Source organism: Sus scrofa, chromosome 5 (genome assembly GCF_000003025.6).
Source record: "Sus scrofa isolate TJ Tabasco breed Duroc chromosome 5, Sscrofa11.1, whole genome shotgun sequence".
Lineage (NCBI taxonomy): Eukaryota > Metazoa > Chordata > Mammalia > Artiodactyla > Suidae > Sus > Sus scrofa.
Genome location: NC_010447.5, coordinates 67,276,211 through 67,292,431, shown reverse-complemented (window position 1 = coordinate 67,292,431; position 16,221 = coordinate 67,276,211). Strand labels below are relative to the sequence as shown.

Here is a 16,221-nt window from a genome sequence, read left to right as displayed (position 1 = left end):
AAATTTAAAAATAAGGAGTTCCCGTTGTAGCTCAGTGGTTAACAAATCCCACTAGGAACGATGAGGTTGTGGGTTCGCTCCCTGGCCTTGCTCAGTGGGTTAAGGATCCGGTGTTGCCGTGAGCCGTGGTGTCGGCCGGCAGCTACAGCTCCGATTCGACCCCTAGCCTGGGAACCTTCATATGCCGTGGGTGCGGCCCTAGAAAAAACAAAAATTAATTAATTAAAAAATAAAACCTGATGCTGGTTTACGATCGGGGCCACAATCAGAATTAGATATACCTGGGCCCTTTATAACCCTTCTACTCTTGACTCGTGCTCTGAATCAGTGGTTTTCAAATTGTACATTGATGGAGTTCCCATTGTAGCTCAGCAGGTTAAGAGCCCAACTAGTTTCCATGACGATTCGAGTTCCATCCCTGGCCTCGTTCAGTGGGTTAAGGATCTGGCGTTGCCACAAGCTGTGGCGTAAGTTACAGATGCAGCTCAGATCTGGTGTCGCTGTGACCGTGGTGTAAATCAGCAGCTGCAGCTCCCATTCAGCCCCTGGCCTGGGAGCATCCATATGCTGCAGGTGCAGCCATAAAAAGAAAAAACAATTGTAGGTTGCCATTGGTGATTTATGGTGAGCATTTTTTTGAATAAATGAGCTGGAAAGCAGGGTAGAAAACATCAGACATTGTTCACCAGCTACGGAAATGCTTGCTCTACTTGTACGTGTCTGTGCACATGTGTGCAACGTAGACTAGATTTCCTGCTGTGAGGTGTGCTCTGAGAGTGTGAAAGCCATTGCTCTCGATTATACAGACCCCAGCCAGAGAGGTCAACTGGGAGGAAGGTCCACATTCACGTTTCCTTCTGTGAGGGAGTAAGGGCAGTCGTTTAGCAAAGCAGAAAAGGACACCAACTTAGAGAAACAAGTGTTTATTCAAATAGAGAAGCCGCTGGGCGAAAGGCCTCCTCCGGCCTATGTCTGCAATTGCAGAAGCAACTGGAGGCAGAAGGGAGAGGAACAGGGCGAGACCCCGGGTGCCGGAGGGGCCAGCGCACGATTACAGCTGTGGGAAGGAGCCCCTCTACTCTCAGCCGGGAATGGTACAGCCAGGCAGCACGGGCAGATCCTGGTTCTTCTCTGATCTAATCTACCCCCAGCTCAGGGTTTTGTTTCCAACCCAAGGGCCCTAAGCTCCTGGTCAGGTGTTACGTCACTGTTTTCCTCTCCCTCTAATCTCTGATTTGAGAGACTAAAACCAGCCAGAAAGGCCCCTAAAGGCTCAGGTTCCTCTCTTCACAGTGAAGGTGGCAGAGCCTCCGTGTTCAAGGGGGCGTGGGAGGGGGTGGAGGGAAGCCCCCGATGCCAGAAAAGACCAGCTTGACCTCAGGAGCCCAGAGATGAGGGTCAGGAAGAAGGTCTGAGGAGGCGGGTAGCTCGAGAAATAAGGAATACTGGTCAGATGAAGTCTTGATACTGATGACCCAGCATCCTGTCCTCCTCAGGGGCGGTTTCCCCGCAGCTCTCCACACGTCCCTGGAGTTCAAGGGCCCAGTGCGTGAAGAGGCAGGTGGAGGAAAAATAACTGGAGTAAGTATTCGAAGGGTAGCCAGGGTTTTCACAGGGTAACCGAAGAATCACTGGCTTCAGACATTTGCAGCCCCGGAAAAGGCGGCTGAGAGATTTGCTCCCAGCCTCCGGGGCCAGGCGTCCCTCTACCGGTTCCCCTTCCCCTCGTGTGGACTGTTTCTCCCTCACTCAACCGTGCGCAGAATCAGGAAGGCGGGCACCAGCAGAGCAGGGACCCGGGCTGGTGGTAAGGTGAGCCCCCGAGGTGCAGGGAGCAACATGGGGCAAAGACCTCAAGGGTGTTGGGGGTGGGCAAGCAGGCGGGGGCCCCCCCTCCGGCGCCAAGGGCCCAGCCCCAACCTGGCTTTATGTCCTTTTTGCCATCCTGATTTGGCTCTTGGGCAGGGAGGAGAGTGGATGGGAGAACCAGAGCCCTGAGGCTGTGGGTCCTCTCTAGGGAACACCCCTCCTGGGATAGGGCAGATGCGGAGAAGCAGAGGAATGTAGCCGACAGGGGAATGGGACAGCGGGGTCAGGGTGGTGGCCAAAGGGACAGACATGGCAGTCCGCAGCTACCTGGCTCTAGTAATGCCCCATCCCCCCAAGGCTCTTCCCCTCAAGCAAGGAGCTCCCCGCTGGGGACTGCCTGGGGCGGATGTCACTGGCCAGGCTCTTGGTGCAGAGGCAGGAAGGGCAGCTCTGGGAAGGGGGCCTTCAGCCGCAGCACGCCATGCTCCAGGTCGATGCAGCACTGTCGGGGTGTGGGGAGGTGAGCTTCCCTGGTAGATGACCCCCCCCCGCCCCCAGCCCCCTGCTCCTTGCCCCTCCCCCTTCCAGGGATGGCTCCAGGGAGGGGCTGGGTTCTCTGCATTTTTCACATGTGGGTAACTAAGGAGTGAGGGTGAAACCCCCATCTCATCTCAGGTCTTTCTCATGGAGCCCCAACCACGCGTCCACCCCTGTGCCCCCCACCTCTTTCCCAGTGCTCTGGGCCAGGCCTGGGTGTGGGTACCAGCGTGAGCATCCTCCTTACCTGGAGAGAGAGCAGGGTCTGCAGTCCAAGGCAGAGTTCAGGCCTCTCCACATCTGCAGGAACCATCGGAAACAAGCGGCTGGCTGGAGGGCTCCTGTGGTCACTGCTGTCCTTTCAGTGCTCCCCCTTCTCTGCCTCCCACCCCCAGGTCTGAGAATCTTGGGGATAATGGGAGCATATAGGGGATGCTTTCTCTGGTGCTGGCAGGAGCTGAGTATCTGCCCCCGCCCCCCCCAGGAGAGGAAGGAGAGCTGAGCCCATGGGCTGCTGAACAGAGGACTTACCCACCACCTGGGCCGAGCACACCACAGTCTCCTGGCCCAGCTGTAGCTCCAGCTGCGCCACCTGGGCTGGGGGCCCAGGTGTCAGGTCCCCACCTGGGGCTCCTAGGACCCTCTTCCCTAACCTGTGGTTGGGAAGCAAGGCTCATGGCCACCGCAGCCCCCACCCCAACCCTGTTTGTCAGCTGATGTCCCTCCCCACCACTTTGGGCTCTCAGCCATTCCCTGGCCCCCCACAGGGTCTAAATCCTGTGTTCTCTGCCGGACCCCCCCAACTCTTTTTTTAAAATTAAAAGTTTTATTGAGATATAGTTTCTATACATGAAAGTCACCCTTTTAAACTGAACAGCAGAGTTACATAACATTACTATCTTATTTCAGAATACTTTTGACACCCTGAAAAGAGCCCCTCCTCTTCCACTCTTTTGTGCCTCCGCTTACCCAAGGCGGCTGAGACATCCAGCGGAGATCTGGTTGTAGTGAGTGCCCGTGTCCACAGCCACCCTAAGAACCTGGTCCCGGCACTGAGAGAGAGGGGAGGGGCCCCATGAGTCCCCCTCTCGGGACACTCAGTTGGGCCTCTGTCACCCTTCCCAGCCCCTTTCAAAAATGAGTGAAGGGAACAAACTGAGTCTTCAAAGGTGATTTTTGGGGCGTTCCCTAGCAGTCTACTGGTTAGAATTTGGCGTTTTTCACTGCTGCAGTCCAGGTTCCATCTCTGATCTGGGAACTGAGATGCCGCCTCAAGCTGCTGAATGCTGCGGGCCAATACACACACACACACACACACACACACACACACACACACACACACGTATATATATGTATATATATTTTCTTTTAAAGGGATTTTTATGGGATTCACACAGTTGAGGCAGAACTGGGTCAGATAAAGAATCAAGAAAGGAAGTAGCACAGCAGAAACAAATCCAGCTAGGTACCATGAGGTTGCAGGTTCAATCCCTGGCCTTGCTCAGTGGGTTAAGGATCCGGCACTGCCGTGAGCTGTGGTGTAAGTCGCAGATGCCATTGGGATCCTGCACTGCTGTGGCTGTGGTGTAGGTTAGTAGCTGTAGCTCCAATTTGACCCCTAGCATGGAAACCTCCATATGTAGCGGGTGCTGCCCTAAAAAGCAAAAAAAATAAATAAAAATAAATAAAAAGTTTAAAAGTTGCAATTCTCACTTAAAATTAAAAAAGAAAAGAAAGGAAGCAGAGCCTGGCGTGGTGAGTGCATGTGTTTGGGAGAAGAGGACATCCCTGGAGTTCCCTTCGTGGCTCAGTGGTTAACGAACCCGACTAGGCACCATGAGGATATGGGTTCAATTCCTGGCCTCGCTCAGTGGGTTAAGGATCTGGCATTGCCGTGAGCTGTGGTGTAGGTCGCAGATGACGCTCAGATCCCACGTTGCTGTGGCTGCGGTGCAGGCCAGAGGCTACAACTCCAGTTCGACTTCGACCCCTAGCCTGGGAACCTCCATGTGCAGAGGGTGCAGCCCTAAAAAAAAAGACAAAAAACAAAGAAGGGGCCATCCCTTTGTTGAAAGGAATACTTGGGAGTCCACAAACCTCCAGCTAGATGAATCTGGGGTGGGGATGAGGCGGGATGGGAAGACCTCATTACCTGTTTAGGAAGCTAGAGGCAGTAACAGAGGCTCACCAGTGCAGGCAAAGGAAGACTAGGTTGCCATCACTTCCTTTTTTTTTCTTTTTTGGGCCGCACCCGCAGCATATGGAGGTTCCTGGGCTAGGGGTCCAACCGGAGCTACAGCTGCCAGCCTACACCACAGCCACAGCCTCAGCCAGGTGGGATCCGAGCCACGTCTGCAACCTACACCACAGCTCAGGGCAACGCCAGATCCTCAACCCACTGAGCAAGGCCAGGGATCGACCCCAAATCCTCATGGATTCTAGTCGGATTCATTAACTGTTGAGCCATGGAGGGAAGTCCAGATTGCTTCCTTTGAAATAAAACCAGATGTTTTGGTTTGCACTTGGATACCACAAACCATGCTGCTTTCGCATTCTGCACATTTCGAATTCCACACACGTCTGTGTATGGACACACGGTGGGGAGGCGGGGAGGGAGGTGGGAGAGGCTGTTCTCTGGGAGGCAGGCGAGGGGATGGTCACCAGTGCGTGGGAGAGTTTCAGGGCCTGTGTGTCGTGAGTCTAGAGTCTTAGATGTCGACCAGGAGAAAAGGCCCTTCTACTGGGGAAGCCAGGGGAGTTTTCAAGGAGGAAGTGACATCTGAGGTTTGAAGGGACCTAGGATGATGAGAGCAGGCAGAGGAAGCTGAGCAGAGGCCGGCAGAGGGGAGCAGACATTGATCGGGAATGGCTCAGCATGGGCTCCGGGAATGACAAGGCTGTGACCTTGGGGCTTGTGAGCTTTCCCGGAAGGGCACAGGTACACACACCGCCACGCGTGCTGGGGGCACACTCTGGTATAGTTTCTAATTTGATCAAGGAAAGGGAGTCAGGCTGAGACAGATGGAGCTGCATGGTGGGAAGACGGGTGAGGTGGAAGCAAAAAGCTTGCAGGATCCCGGTAGGTTGAGGCTGGGTGGGGGCGGGGGGGTTGCCTTCAATCCCCACACCCCCTCCCCCACCACCAGGGCAGAAGGGAGAGTGGGTGAGGGGAGCCAGGCCCCGGGGGGTGGTGGGGTGTCTCACCTTGCAGTTGACCAGGAGAGCCAGCCTCTCGGTCTTGCTGGGCCTCCTCCTGCTCTCCTGGCTGTGGGTCAGGGCCTGTGCCAGGGGAGATTCCCCTGCAGGCCGGCTCTGGCTCCCCTCCACCAGGCGCCTCTGGATCACGCTGTGTGGCTGCTGGCTCGTCACAGAACAAGGGAGAGGCTGAACCCCGGGTCTGGGCTGCTCAGTTTCCCCCCTTGACAAGTCCCACACCATTCTCCTCAGGCGGGCCCAGACCCGGGTCTCCCAGGAGTGAGGAAGGGGCCGGAGCTTCCTCAAGGATCCCAGCAGTCAGGTCACCATAGCAGAGGGAACCCCAGTATTGAACCACGCCATTTTCTGGGACCCCCAGTAGGTTGCTCAGCAATGGCGAGATGGGGAAGGGGGGGGTGGTCCATCCTGGGTTAGGCTGACCTACTGGCTGACAGATGTTTCAGGCATGGGTATTGTGCTGGGAGAAATTCTGTTTAAAGTCTACAGCATGTATTTGGGGAACATTTTTTCTTTTTTTCTTCCTCCGACCTCATTCTTCTGTGGGATGCAGATCCCAGGGTGATGGTGTAGTGAAAAGAAGTCAGGGCAACACGAACAAACAAAAAAGAAAAAAGAAACCCACTGTGATGCAGTGGATTGAGGATCTAGTGGTGCCACAGCAGTGGTGAAGGTTGCAGCTGAGGACTGGATTAAATCCCTGGCCCAGGAACTTCATGTGCAGCAGGTGCGGCCAAAAAAGAAAAAACAGTTCAAATCTTACAAACTAGAATCTGGGAGCCAATCTCTCTCTCCTTCACCTGCAGCCATCCCACCTGGTCCAGCCATTTCTTTTCTTTCCTTTTTTTTAAAATTATTTTTTTTTTGGTCTTTTTAGGGCCACACTTGCAGCATATGCAAGTTCCCAGGCTAGGGGTCAAATTGGAGCTACAGCTGCCAGCCTATGCCACAGCCACAGCAACATGGAATCCGAGCCCCGTCTGCGACCTACACTGAACCTCTGCAGCCTACACTGTACCTCAAGGCAACGCCAGATCCTTACCCACTGAGCAAGGCCAGGATCAAACCCAGTCCTCATGGATACTAATCAGGTTCGTTATCGTTGAGCCATGATGGGAACTCCTGGTCCAGCCACTTCTAAATTCCTCCAGTTTCACCTCTTGTGTTCATAGCCTGTTCCAGCTTGATTCTCACCTCAGCGTGGCTCTCCCGGGCCCCTGGAGCACCTTGCTGATCCATGAGGACCTGCCTCTCAAACTCTCCTGCTCTGAAACTCCCGCTACTCTATGTGCAGTCCTTAGACCAGCAGCTTCACCGTCACTTGAAAGCCTGTTTGAAGCACAGAATCATGACCCACTGAATGGGAAAGTTGTTAAAAAGATGCCCAGGAAATTCCCATCATGGCTCAGCAGAAACGAACCTAGTATCCATGAGGCCAATCCCTGGCCTTGCTCAGTGGGTCAAGGATCCGGCGTTGCCGTGAGCTGTGGTGTAGGTTGGAGACTGGGCTTCAATCTGGGTTGCTGTGGCTTAGGCTGGCAGCTGTAGCTCCGATTCAGCCCCCAGCCTGGGACCTTTCATATGCTGCACCTGTGGCCCTTAAAAAAAAAAAAAATACCCAGGAGTTCCCATCGTGGCGCAGTGGTTAACGAATCCGACTAGGAACCATGAGGTTGCGGGTTCGATCCCTGCCGTTGCTCAGTGGGTTAACAATCCGATGTTGCCGTGAGCTGTGGTGTAGGTTGCAGACTCGGCTCGGATCCTGCGTTGCTGTGGCTCTGGCGTAGGCTGGTGGCCGCGGTTCCGATTAGACCCCTAGCTTGGGAACCTCCATATGCCGCAGGAGCGGCCCAAGAAATAGCAAAAAAAGACAAAAAAAAAAAAAAAAATACCCAGATGACCCACAGGCACAGTAATGTTTGAGAGGCACAAAGTGACACATTGAACTACGCCTGTCACTCCCCTGCTTAAAATCCACAGAGCCCTCCCTCTCCTTGCTTGCCTGTGGGTGACAGCTCAGGCGATCTGGCCACTGCCTCATCTCCCCGCTCTGTGTTCATCTGCCCCAGGACCCCCACTTGTGCTGCCTGGGCCAGGCTGCCTTGCCCTCTAGGCCTCTGCTCCTGCACCCCCTCCTCCTGAAACACTTCTTCTCACCTTTTTCTAGGCCAGACTGGGCGACTGGCTCAACACACTCATTCAGGAACTACTCCCTCTTTGGAGAGAGGTTTTTAAGTCTGGGTTCCCTGTGCATGCTGTAATTCATGCAGGATTCACCCCCTCCAGGAAGCCCTCTCTGACCTCCTTGTGCTCTTCCCTCCACACACCAGGTGGGGGCAGCATCCCATCTCTTGGCCCTTTTTGCCTAACGCGTTTTGCACAGTTGCAACCTGCCCTTGAGGTCAGGTCGGAATCTCATTCCTCTTTAGATCCCAGGGCCCAGCTCAGCTTAGAGCAGGCACTCAATAAATGCTTACCCAAGAGTGACTGTGCCCTTCCTGGCTCCCACAGGCCTCCCCACCTGCCCCCTCCTCCCTGGGAGCCCAATATTGTTTTTCCACCCTTGGCTTAATGAGACCCTTGAGGCTACTCCCACCAACAGGCTGGTAGGAGGAGGCCCTGCTCTGGGAAAGGGCGGCGAGCTCTGGGAACGCTGGGTGGAGCAGCTCTGCGGGTCCCCAGCTCTCCGCCCACCTTTCCCACGGAGGATGCAGACTCCAGCCCTGGCTGCTGGGCGGTGCGCTCCAGAGCTACCCCAGGGAAGCAGACCCGGAGCCTCCCCGCTGCCGTGTCTTCACTCCCAATGCCACACCACCACACAGCCAACTGCTCGAGATCAGCTGGAGAGGTCCTGGGGCTGGCCCTGCAGTCAGAAACCTAGACCTGGAGTTCCCGTCGTGGCGCAGTGGTTAACAAATCCGACTAGGAACCATGAGGTTGAGGGTTCGAACCCTGCCCTTGCTCAGCGGGTTAACGATCCGGCGTTGCCGTGAGCTGTGGTGTAGGTCGCAGACGCGGCTCGGATCCCGCGTTGCTGTGGCTCTGGCGTAGGCCGGTGGCTACAGCTCCGATTCAACCCCTAGCCTGGGAACCTCCATATGCCGTGGGAGCGGCCCAAGAAATAGCAACAACAACAACAGCAACAAAAGACCAAAAAAAAAAAAAAAAGAAACCTAGACCTGCCACTCTGGGGTGGCATTATGATTAGAGCATCTTTGCCAAGGCCGAGCAGATGAAGGATAGGCCCCAAAGAGTGGGGCCTGTAATTGCCTCGCCACTGAGAGCCAACGAATGTGCTTCCCCTCTCCATCGGGTTCTCAGCTGTGCTGGCTGTTTGCAAGGAGGTTCTCTGAATTGAAATCTCAGTCCAGTCACTTTTCCCTTTCGGAGGGGCTGCTGGGCCGAGATCCTGGAGGGGGAACATTTGACTGGGAGGACGGTGGAAAATAGGGCAGGTTTAGGAAAGGTGGTTGGGGAGTTCCATTATGGTGCAGTAGAAGTGAATCCTGCTAGGAACCATGAGGTTGCAGGTTCGATCCCTGACCTCACTCAGTGGATTAAGGCTCTGGCGTTGCCATGAGCTGTGCTGTAGGTTGAAGATGCAGCGTGGATCCTGCATTGCTGTGGCTGTGGCGAAGGCCGGCAGCTATAGCTCTGATTTGACTCCTAGCCTGGAAACCTCCATATGCCGTGGGTACGGCCCTAAAAAGACAAAAAAAAAAAAAAAAAAAAAAGGAAAGGCGGATGGGGGCTGCATCTGGCTCCAGGTTTCCAAGGAGAAGGGGCTGCGCCAGTGACTGAGTCCCCGGAAATGGCCTTATAACCTCAGGTGTCAGGAGTTCCTCCTCTCACACCCCCCGACTCGAGGTGAGAGAGAGAATAGAGCCCCCAACCTTTCTACAGAAACCTTCCTCTGTCCTGTGAGTGAGAGGCCAGAGTGAATGCATCTTCTCTGCACCCTGCGGACCTTCCTTTCTCTCTCAGGCTACATGGAAGAGTAGCTGGAGGAGTAACAGCCCTTGGACAGAGCTCCCTATTACCCAGGCACTGTTCTAAGTCCTGCACAGGTCTTAGCCCTTGTAACTTATAACATCCCTATGAGGTAGATAGTATTGATTTTATCCTCATTCGACAGATGAAGAAACTCAGGCTCTTAGACATAAAGTAAGTTGCCCAGGTGGCTGTGCCAGACCCAGGATCTGAACCCCTGCATCCTGGCTATAAAATGAAGCCCATGCTCCTGGCCCCTCCCCTCTCAGAGGGGAACGAGTACATGCAGCTGTCCCCTGACTCAGCCACCCCTCACTGTCACTTGCCCACACTGTCCCCTCTGGAGGCCCCGGCTGCTAGAGGTAGATGAAAAGAGAAGAGCCTGCAAAGGCCCCGGCACCAGAGGGAGCTGGCAGGCCCTCAGGAGTCTGCAGCCAAGCAAGAGCCATGTGCAACCCTGGTTCTGGCCAGGATGAGGAGGAAAGCTGATGAATGTCCAGTCCTCAAGGCCCAACAGAGAAGGAATTCCCGTCGTGGCGCAGTGGTTAACGAATCCAACTAAGAACCATGAGGTTGCAGGTTCGATCCCTGGCCTTGCTCAGTGGGTTAAGGATCTGGCATTGTCGTGAGCTGTGGTGTGGGTCGCAGACGTGGCTCAGATCCCGCGTTGCTGTGGCTGTGGTGTAGGCTGGTGGCTACAGCTCCAATTCAACCCCTAGCCTGGGAACATCCATATGCCGTGGGAGCGGCTCAAGAAAAGGCAAAAAGACCAAAAAAAAAAAAAAAAAAAAGAGAGAGAGAGAGAAAAGAAAAGGACTGCTCCAGGGGGCTCCTGGTCCCTGCAAGCGCCTGCTCTGATCAGCACTTGTCACTTCCCCCAAGACAAACCTAGAGCTCTTTAGGGAGCTGAGCAATGAGACAAGGTCCCCAGAGTCACTGAGCCCTGGGAATACCCCCAGTGAAGAGCCTGAGACTGGTTGAGGTGAACCCACAAGTTGGGACTGCCTCTCCCCGACGGGGGCCTGGAGGCACACCTGGAGGCCTGGGGTCTGTCCTTTCCTGGGGGAGGAGAGGAGGGGTCTGGGCTTCCCGGGGTTGGGAGGGGACAGGGCTGCCTCACCCAGTCCTTGGAGGTGCCGAGCCTCTTGAGGCTGTCCAGCGGGAGCAAGTCGGCCGAGTCCTTGTGCAGGAACTGGGTGGCCTGTCTGAGCCGCCGCTGCTGGCTCAGCTGGGCTGGGCCCAGCAGCTCTGCCTCCTGTGCCCTGCTCCCGGCGTTGCCTGCCTCCTTTGGGGCCTCTGGCCTGGTGCTCCTGGCCCCTGCGGGGCAGGCTGGGGGCTTCGGAGCAGCCTTGCCCTCCATCCTTTCAGCCTCCGTGTCCCTGCAGCTTCCCGCGCTGCGGCTCGCCTGACTGGAGGGTCTCAGCAGGAAGAAAGGAAAGAAATAAATAACATGCAAGAGTGGCTGCGTCAGACACCAATTTGCAGAGATTGCAGTAGAGGGAGCGAGGCTCTGGCTAGAAAAACCCAGCACTGGAAGGGAGGGAGGGAGGGCTGGCAGGGCTGCTGCATCTCTCGTTCCGGGGTCCCGCTGGAGTGGGTGATGGCAGGGGTGTGTGTGTGTGTGTGTGTGTGTGTGTGTGTGTATGGGGGGCGTGTATCTGACATGTAAACTGTCAGGGTGTCTTGCCAGGTTGTGCGAAAGGCAGTGTGTGTCAGTGTTCAGGGTTTGCAGCCCGCGTGCTTGGTGTGCATAGGATGCAGGCAAGGGCGTCCCTGTGCCTGTGCCCCTCCCAGTCTCCTGGGCTGCCTTCCACTTGGGGTTCTCTGCAGTCTGGGGGTGGGGTGCAGCCAATCATAGGTTCTGAACGGAGGCAGCGTCACACTGTCCCTTTCTCCCCACCCCCCTCAAGAGGACAGCCACCCCCTTTCTGGTTCTCAGCCTTTCAGCATCCTTAGCTCATTTTCTGTGGGTTGCAGTTTTCAGGGCTGGCGAGAGCAGCTCTTGATCTCCCCACAAATAGGGCCCAGCTTCCACTTCTCCTTTAGGTAAGACTAAATCCTGGCTCTCTCTCCCTTTTTTTCCTTTTTCTCTTCTTTTTTTTTTCTTTTTTGGTCTTTTTTAGGGCTGTACCCGTGGCATATGGAAGTTCCTAGGCTAGGGGTCCAATCAGAGCTGTAGCCAATGGCCTATACCAGAGCAACGCCAGATCCGAGCCACGTCTTCGACCTACATCACAGCTCACGGCAACGCCAGATCCTTAACCCACTGAGCAAGGCCAGGGATCAAACCTGTGTCCTCATGGATGCTAGTCGGGTTTGTTAATCACTGAGCCACAATGGGAACTCCATCTTATTTTTTCAACGGCAGCACCCTTGGCATATGGAAGTTCCCAGACGAGGGGTTGAATTTGTCACAGCTGCGGCAATGGCAGACCCTTTAACCCACTGCACTGAGCCAGGGATCAAACTCGTGCCTCTGTTGCAACCCAAGCCGCTGCAGTCAGATTCTTAACCCGCTGCGCCACGGCAGGAATACTGAGTCCTGGCTCTTTAAAAAAAATTTTATGATTCAAACCTGGAGAAATTATAAAGCATAACCAATATATCCTTTATTCCCTGTCTCATTAACAAAGCAAAAAAACCTGTTACAAGGGTAGTTAATGCTCCCTCCCCAGATAACATCCCCTCCTGATTTCAGTGTTTATCGTTCCCACACGCCCTTTGTGCACATGCATGTGTGTACCCTAAGCAGTGTATCTTTCCATTTTGCCTGATCTATTTATAAATATTCTTGGGCAATTTGCTCTTTTTTACTCAGTATTTTATTAGTGAGATTCACCTGTGAGCCATGCATAGCTCTCCTTAATTCACTTTAACTGCTATATAGTATTTCTCTAGTGAATGTCACATTTAGGAAATTAAGGTTATTTTTCATTTTTTGTCCTTACAAACGATGCTGCTATGAACAATTTTTTTTGTTTGCATCAGCATTTTTTTTTTTTTTTTTTTTTTAGGGTTTCACCTGTGGCATATGGAAGTTCCCAGGCTAGGGATCAAATCAGAGCTATAGCTGCCAGCCTACACCACAGCCACAGCAACGCCAGACCCAAGCCACATCAGTGACCTATGCTGCAGCTTGTGGCAACACCAGATCTTTAACCCACTGAGCAAGGCCAGAGATTGAACCAGTATCCTCATGGATACTAGTTGGTTTTTTTTTTTTTTTTTTTTTTTTTTTTTTTTTTTTTGCCTTTTCTAGGGCTGCTTCCCGAGGCATATGGAGGTTCCCAGGCTAGGGGTCTAATTGGAACTGTAGCCGCCAGCCTACACCAGAGCCACAGCAACGCGGGATCCGAGCCATGTCTGCAACCTACACCACAGCTCATGGCAAAGCTGGATCCTTAACCCACTGAGCGAGGCCAGGGATCGAACCCGAAACCTCATGTTTCCTAGTCGGATTCATTTCCACTGTGCCACAACGGGAACTCCTATTTTTTAACTTTTTCAAAAAATTTTTATTGGGCTTTAGATGATTTACAATATTGTGTTAGTTTCAGATGTAGAGCAAAGTGAATCAGTTATACATACACACATATCCTTTCATTTTCAGATTCTTTTCCCATATAGGTTATCACAGAATTTTGAGTAGATTTCCCTGTGCTGTACAATAGGTCCTTGTTACTTATCTATTTTATATATAGTTGTGTGTGTATGTTAATCCCAACCTGTTAATTTATCCCTTCCCCCAATGCTTCCCCTTTGTTAAGTTTGAAATCTGTGAGTCTGTTTCTTTTTCTTTATCTTTTTTTTTTTTTTTTGCTTTGTAGGGCCACACCTGCAGCATATGGAAGTTCCCAGGCTAGGAGTCTAATCAGAGCTCCAGCTGCTGGCCTACACCACAGCCACAGCAACACCAGATCCAAGCCTCATCTTCGACCTACACCACAGCTCATGGCAATGCTGGATCTTTTAACCCACTGAGTGAGGCCAGGGATGAACCCACATCCTCATGGATACTACTAGTTGGATTGGTTTCTGCTGTGCCACAACAGGAACTCCTATGAGTCTGTTTTTGTTTGGTGATTAAGTTCTTGCTATGAACATTTTCACACCTATCTCCTGGGGCACACGTGTAAGCATTCCTCGAGAGCACATCCCCAGGGGTGGAATTGCTGGGACATTAGATATCCCTCTTCGCTTTCTGAGGCTATGCCAGACTTCCCTCCAATGTGTCTGTACCAATGTGTGCTCTATTAGCATCATCCAAGGCTCCGAGGCTTCACCTCCTTGCCGACACTTGGTATCTGGCTTTTAACAGCGCTGACTCATCTGCCATTAGATTTCTCCTCCAGCCTCTTGTCTTCGCCAGCATCAGCATGTGGACAAGCTCCTGCTGACATGTGTTGGACATTGATTCGATGAGTCCTGACCTGGGCCCTACTCCCAGGGCATGCAATCTGACCCAGGTGGCACCCAGGCACGGGCACAGTCAGACAAGGGCCTCCTGCGGCCCATGCCTCCTTGAGGCACCTTACAACCACTGCAGTTCTATCACGACCCCCATTTACAGACGAAGACACTACCTAAGTGTTATGGGTTGAATTGTGTGCTCCTCAAATTCATGTGTTGATGTCCCAACCTTCAGAACCTCAGCATGTGACCTTATTTGGAGGTAGGGTCTTTACAGAGATAATCAAGTAAAGCTGAGGCCACCAGGGTGGTCCCTCACCCAATATGACTGTGTCCTGGAGTTCCCATCTTGGCGCAGCAGAAATGAATCCGACTAGGAACCATGAGGTTGCAGGTTCGATCCCTGGCCTCGCTCAGTGGATTAAGGATCCAGCGTTGCCATGAGCTGTGGTGTAGGTCGCAGATGTGGCTCGGATCTGGTGTTGCTGTGGCTCTGGCGTAGGCCGGCAGCTACGGCTCCGATTAGACCCCTAGCCTGGGAACCTCCATATGCTGCAGGTGCGGCCCTAAAAAGACAAAAGACAAAAGAAACAACAACAAAAAAATCAATATGACTGTGTCTTTACTAAAAGGGGAAATCAGGTTCCCTGGAAGCTCAGTGGGTTAAGGATCTGGTGTTGTCACTGCTTTAGTGTGGGTTTGATCCCTGGCCTGAGAACTTTCGTATGCCACGGCCGTGGTGGGGGGGGGGGGCAAAAAATAAAGGAGGGGGAGGAATTGGACCCAGAGAGAGAGATGCACGCAGGAAGAACACAGTGTGAGCATGAAGGCTGAGGAAGGGGTGATGCAGCTTGAGACGAGGAGCGTCAGAGATCGCCCACAAACCACCAGCAGCAGGGAGAGAGGCCTGGGCCAGACCCTTCCGCATGGCCCTCAGAAGGAGCCAGTCCTGACAACACCCCGATCCTGGGCTTCTGGCTTCCAGAATTGTGGGGTGATCCATTTCCACTGTTTAAGCCACCTGGGTTGTGGTACTTTGTTATGGCAGCTGCAGGAAGTGAAAACACCAAGACCAAAACCATGCCCAGGATTTAGGATTGTGAGGATCAAAGCTTCCTCCCGTCTCCAGAGTCCTGCTCCATCTCTGCTCCATCGAAGGGAGAGCACCATGGAGGCGGTAAACAGGGCCTGAAAACCAAGCTCCAGGGTGATCCCCTCACCAAGCTCTGCTCACACACACCCCCGCCCCCACACACCCCAGATCCTGGCTTCCTTTAGTGGCAAATTCCAGCTCCACCAGCCCCACGCCTTGACACCCATTCCCACTATCCATTTGCCTGGGATAGAGGCCAAAGAGGATCCACTGACATATACTGGGGTCCCCTGGTTGTTTTAGTAGGATTAACCACATGTGTGGACCACTCAGCCAGTGCCCTACCTACTGGGATGCTGGGCAGGCCCGGTGCTTTCTGAAAGGTATCTCCTCCAGCCTTCCTCTCAGCCACCCATTCCTTCAGTTGGAAAAGGCTTCCCCATCTTCAAGAGTTCTCTGTGGATGCATTCTTTGCCAATAAACTAGAATGGGGTAACTCTGGGGCACTTAGCCACGCTGCCTGGGGCCAGGCAGGCTACCTGGACAGATGTCCCAGCTGGGGCATTGCACCCTGGGGAGAGAGGAGGCACGGCGGTGTGAGAGGGGGCTTGGCCATGGTTCAGAGGTTTGGACACCGAGGTTGGGGAAGGCATCACCTCTTTTCCAGCAGCTCTGATGAGACCTGGGAACCAGGGTGCTCAGGAAGTGCCCTTCTCTGGAATGTGACTGGGAAGGAGACCAGCGGTCCCTGTGTCTGCTGCCCAAGCTGATACTGTCCCACTCTCATCATCCCACACGCTCAGGGCTGAGGAGACTCTTGCTTTTTTTTTTTTTTTTTTTTGTCTTTTCTAGGGCCATACCTGTGTCATATGGAGGTTCCCAGGCTAGGGGCCTAATCGGAGCTGTAGCTGCTGGCCTATGCCAGAGCCACAACAACACAGGATCCGAGCCTTGTCTGTGACCTACACTACAGCTCACAGCAACTCCAGATCCTTAACCCACTGAGCAAGGCCAGGGATCGAACCCGCAACCTCATAGTTCCTAATCAGATTCGTTAACCTCTGGGCCATGACAGGAACTCCTCTTTTGCTTTTTAAGTTCTTGGCTCCTTCCTTTGTAAAACTCTTCTTTCCCCCATGTTGCAGGGAGTTCTGCAATGGGAATGTTCT

At 53.5% G+C, this 16,221-nt stretch overlaps 1 protein-coding gene across 1 annotated transcript; it reads right to left on the bottom strand.

The window, feature by feature from the left end:
* On the bottom strand, positions 908-11,400 carry NRIP2 (nuclear receptor interacting protein 2). Its single transcript, XM_003126571.4, has 6 exons — positions 10,670-11,400; positions 5,551-5,703; positions 3,316-3,398; positions 2,878-2,999; positions 2,594-2,646; positions 908-2,311 (listed from the first exon to the last, which is right to left on the bottom strand). The coding sequence occupies exons 1-6, from the start codon at positions 10,907-10,909 to the stop codon at positions 2,219-2,221; spliced, it is 744 nt and encodes a 247-aa protein (XP_003126619.1). The 5' UTR covers positions 10,910-11,400; the 3' UTR covers positions 908-2,218.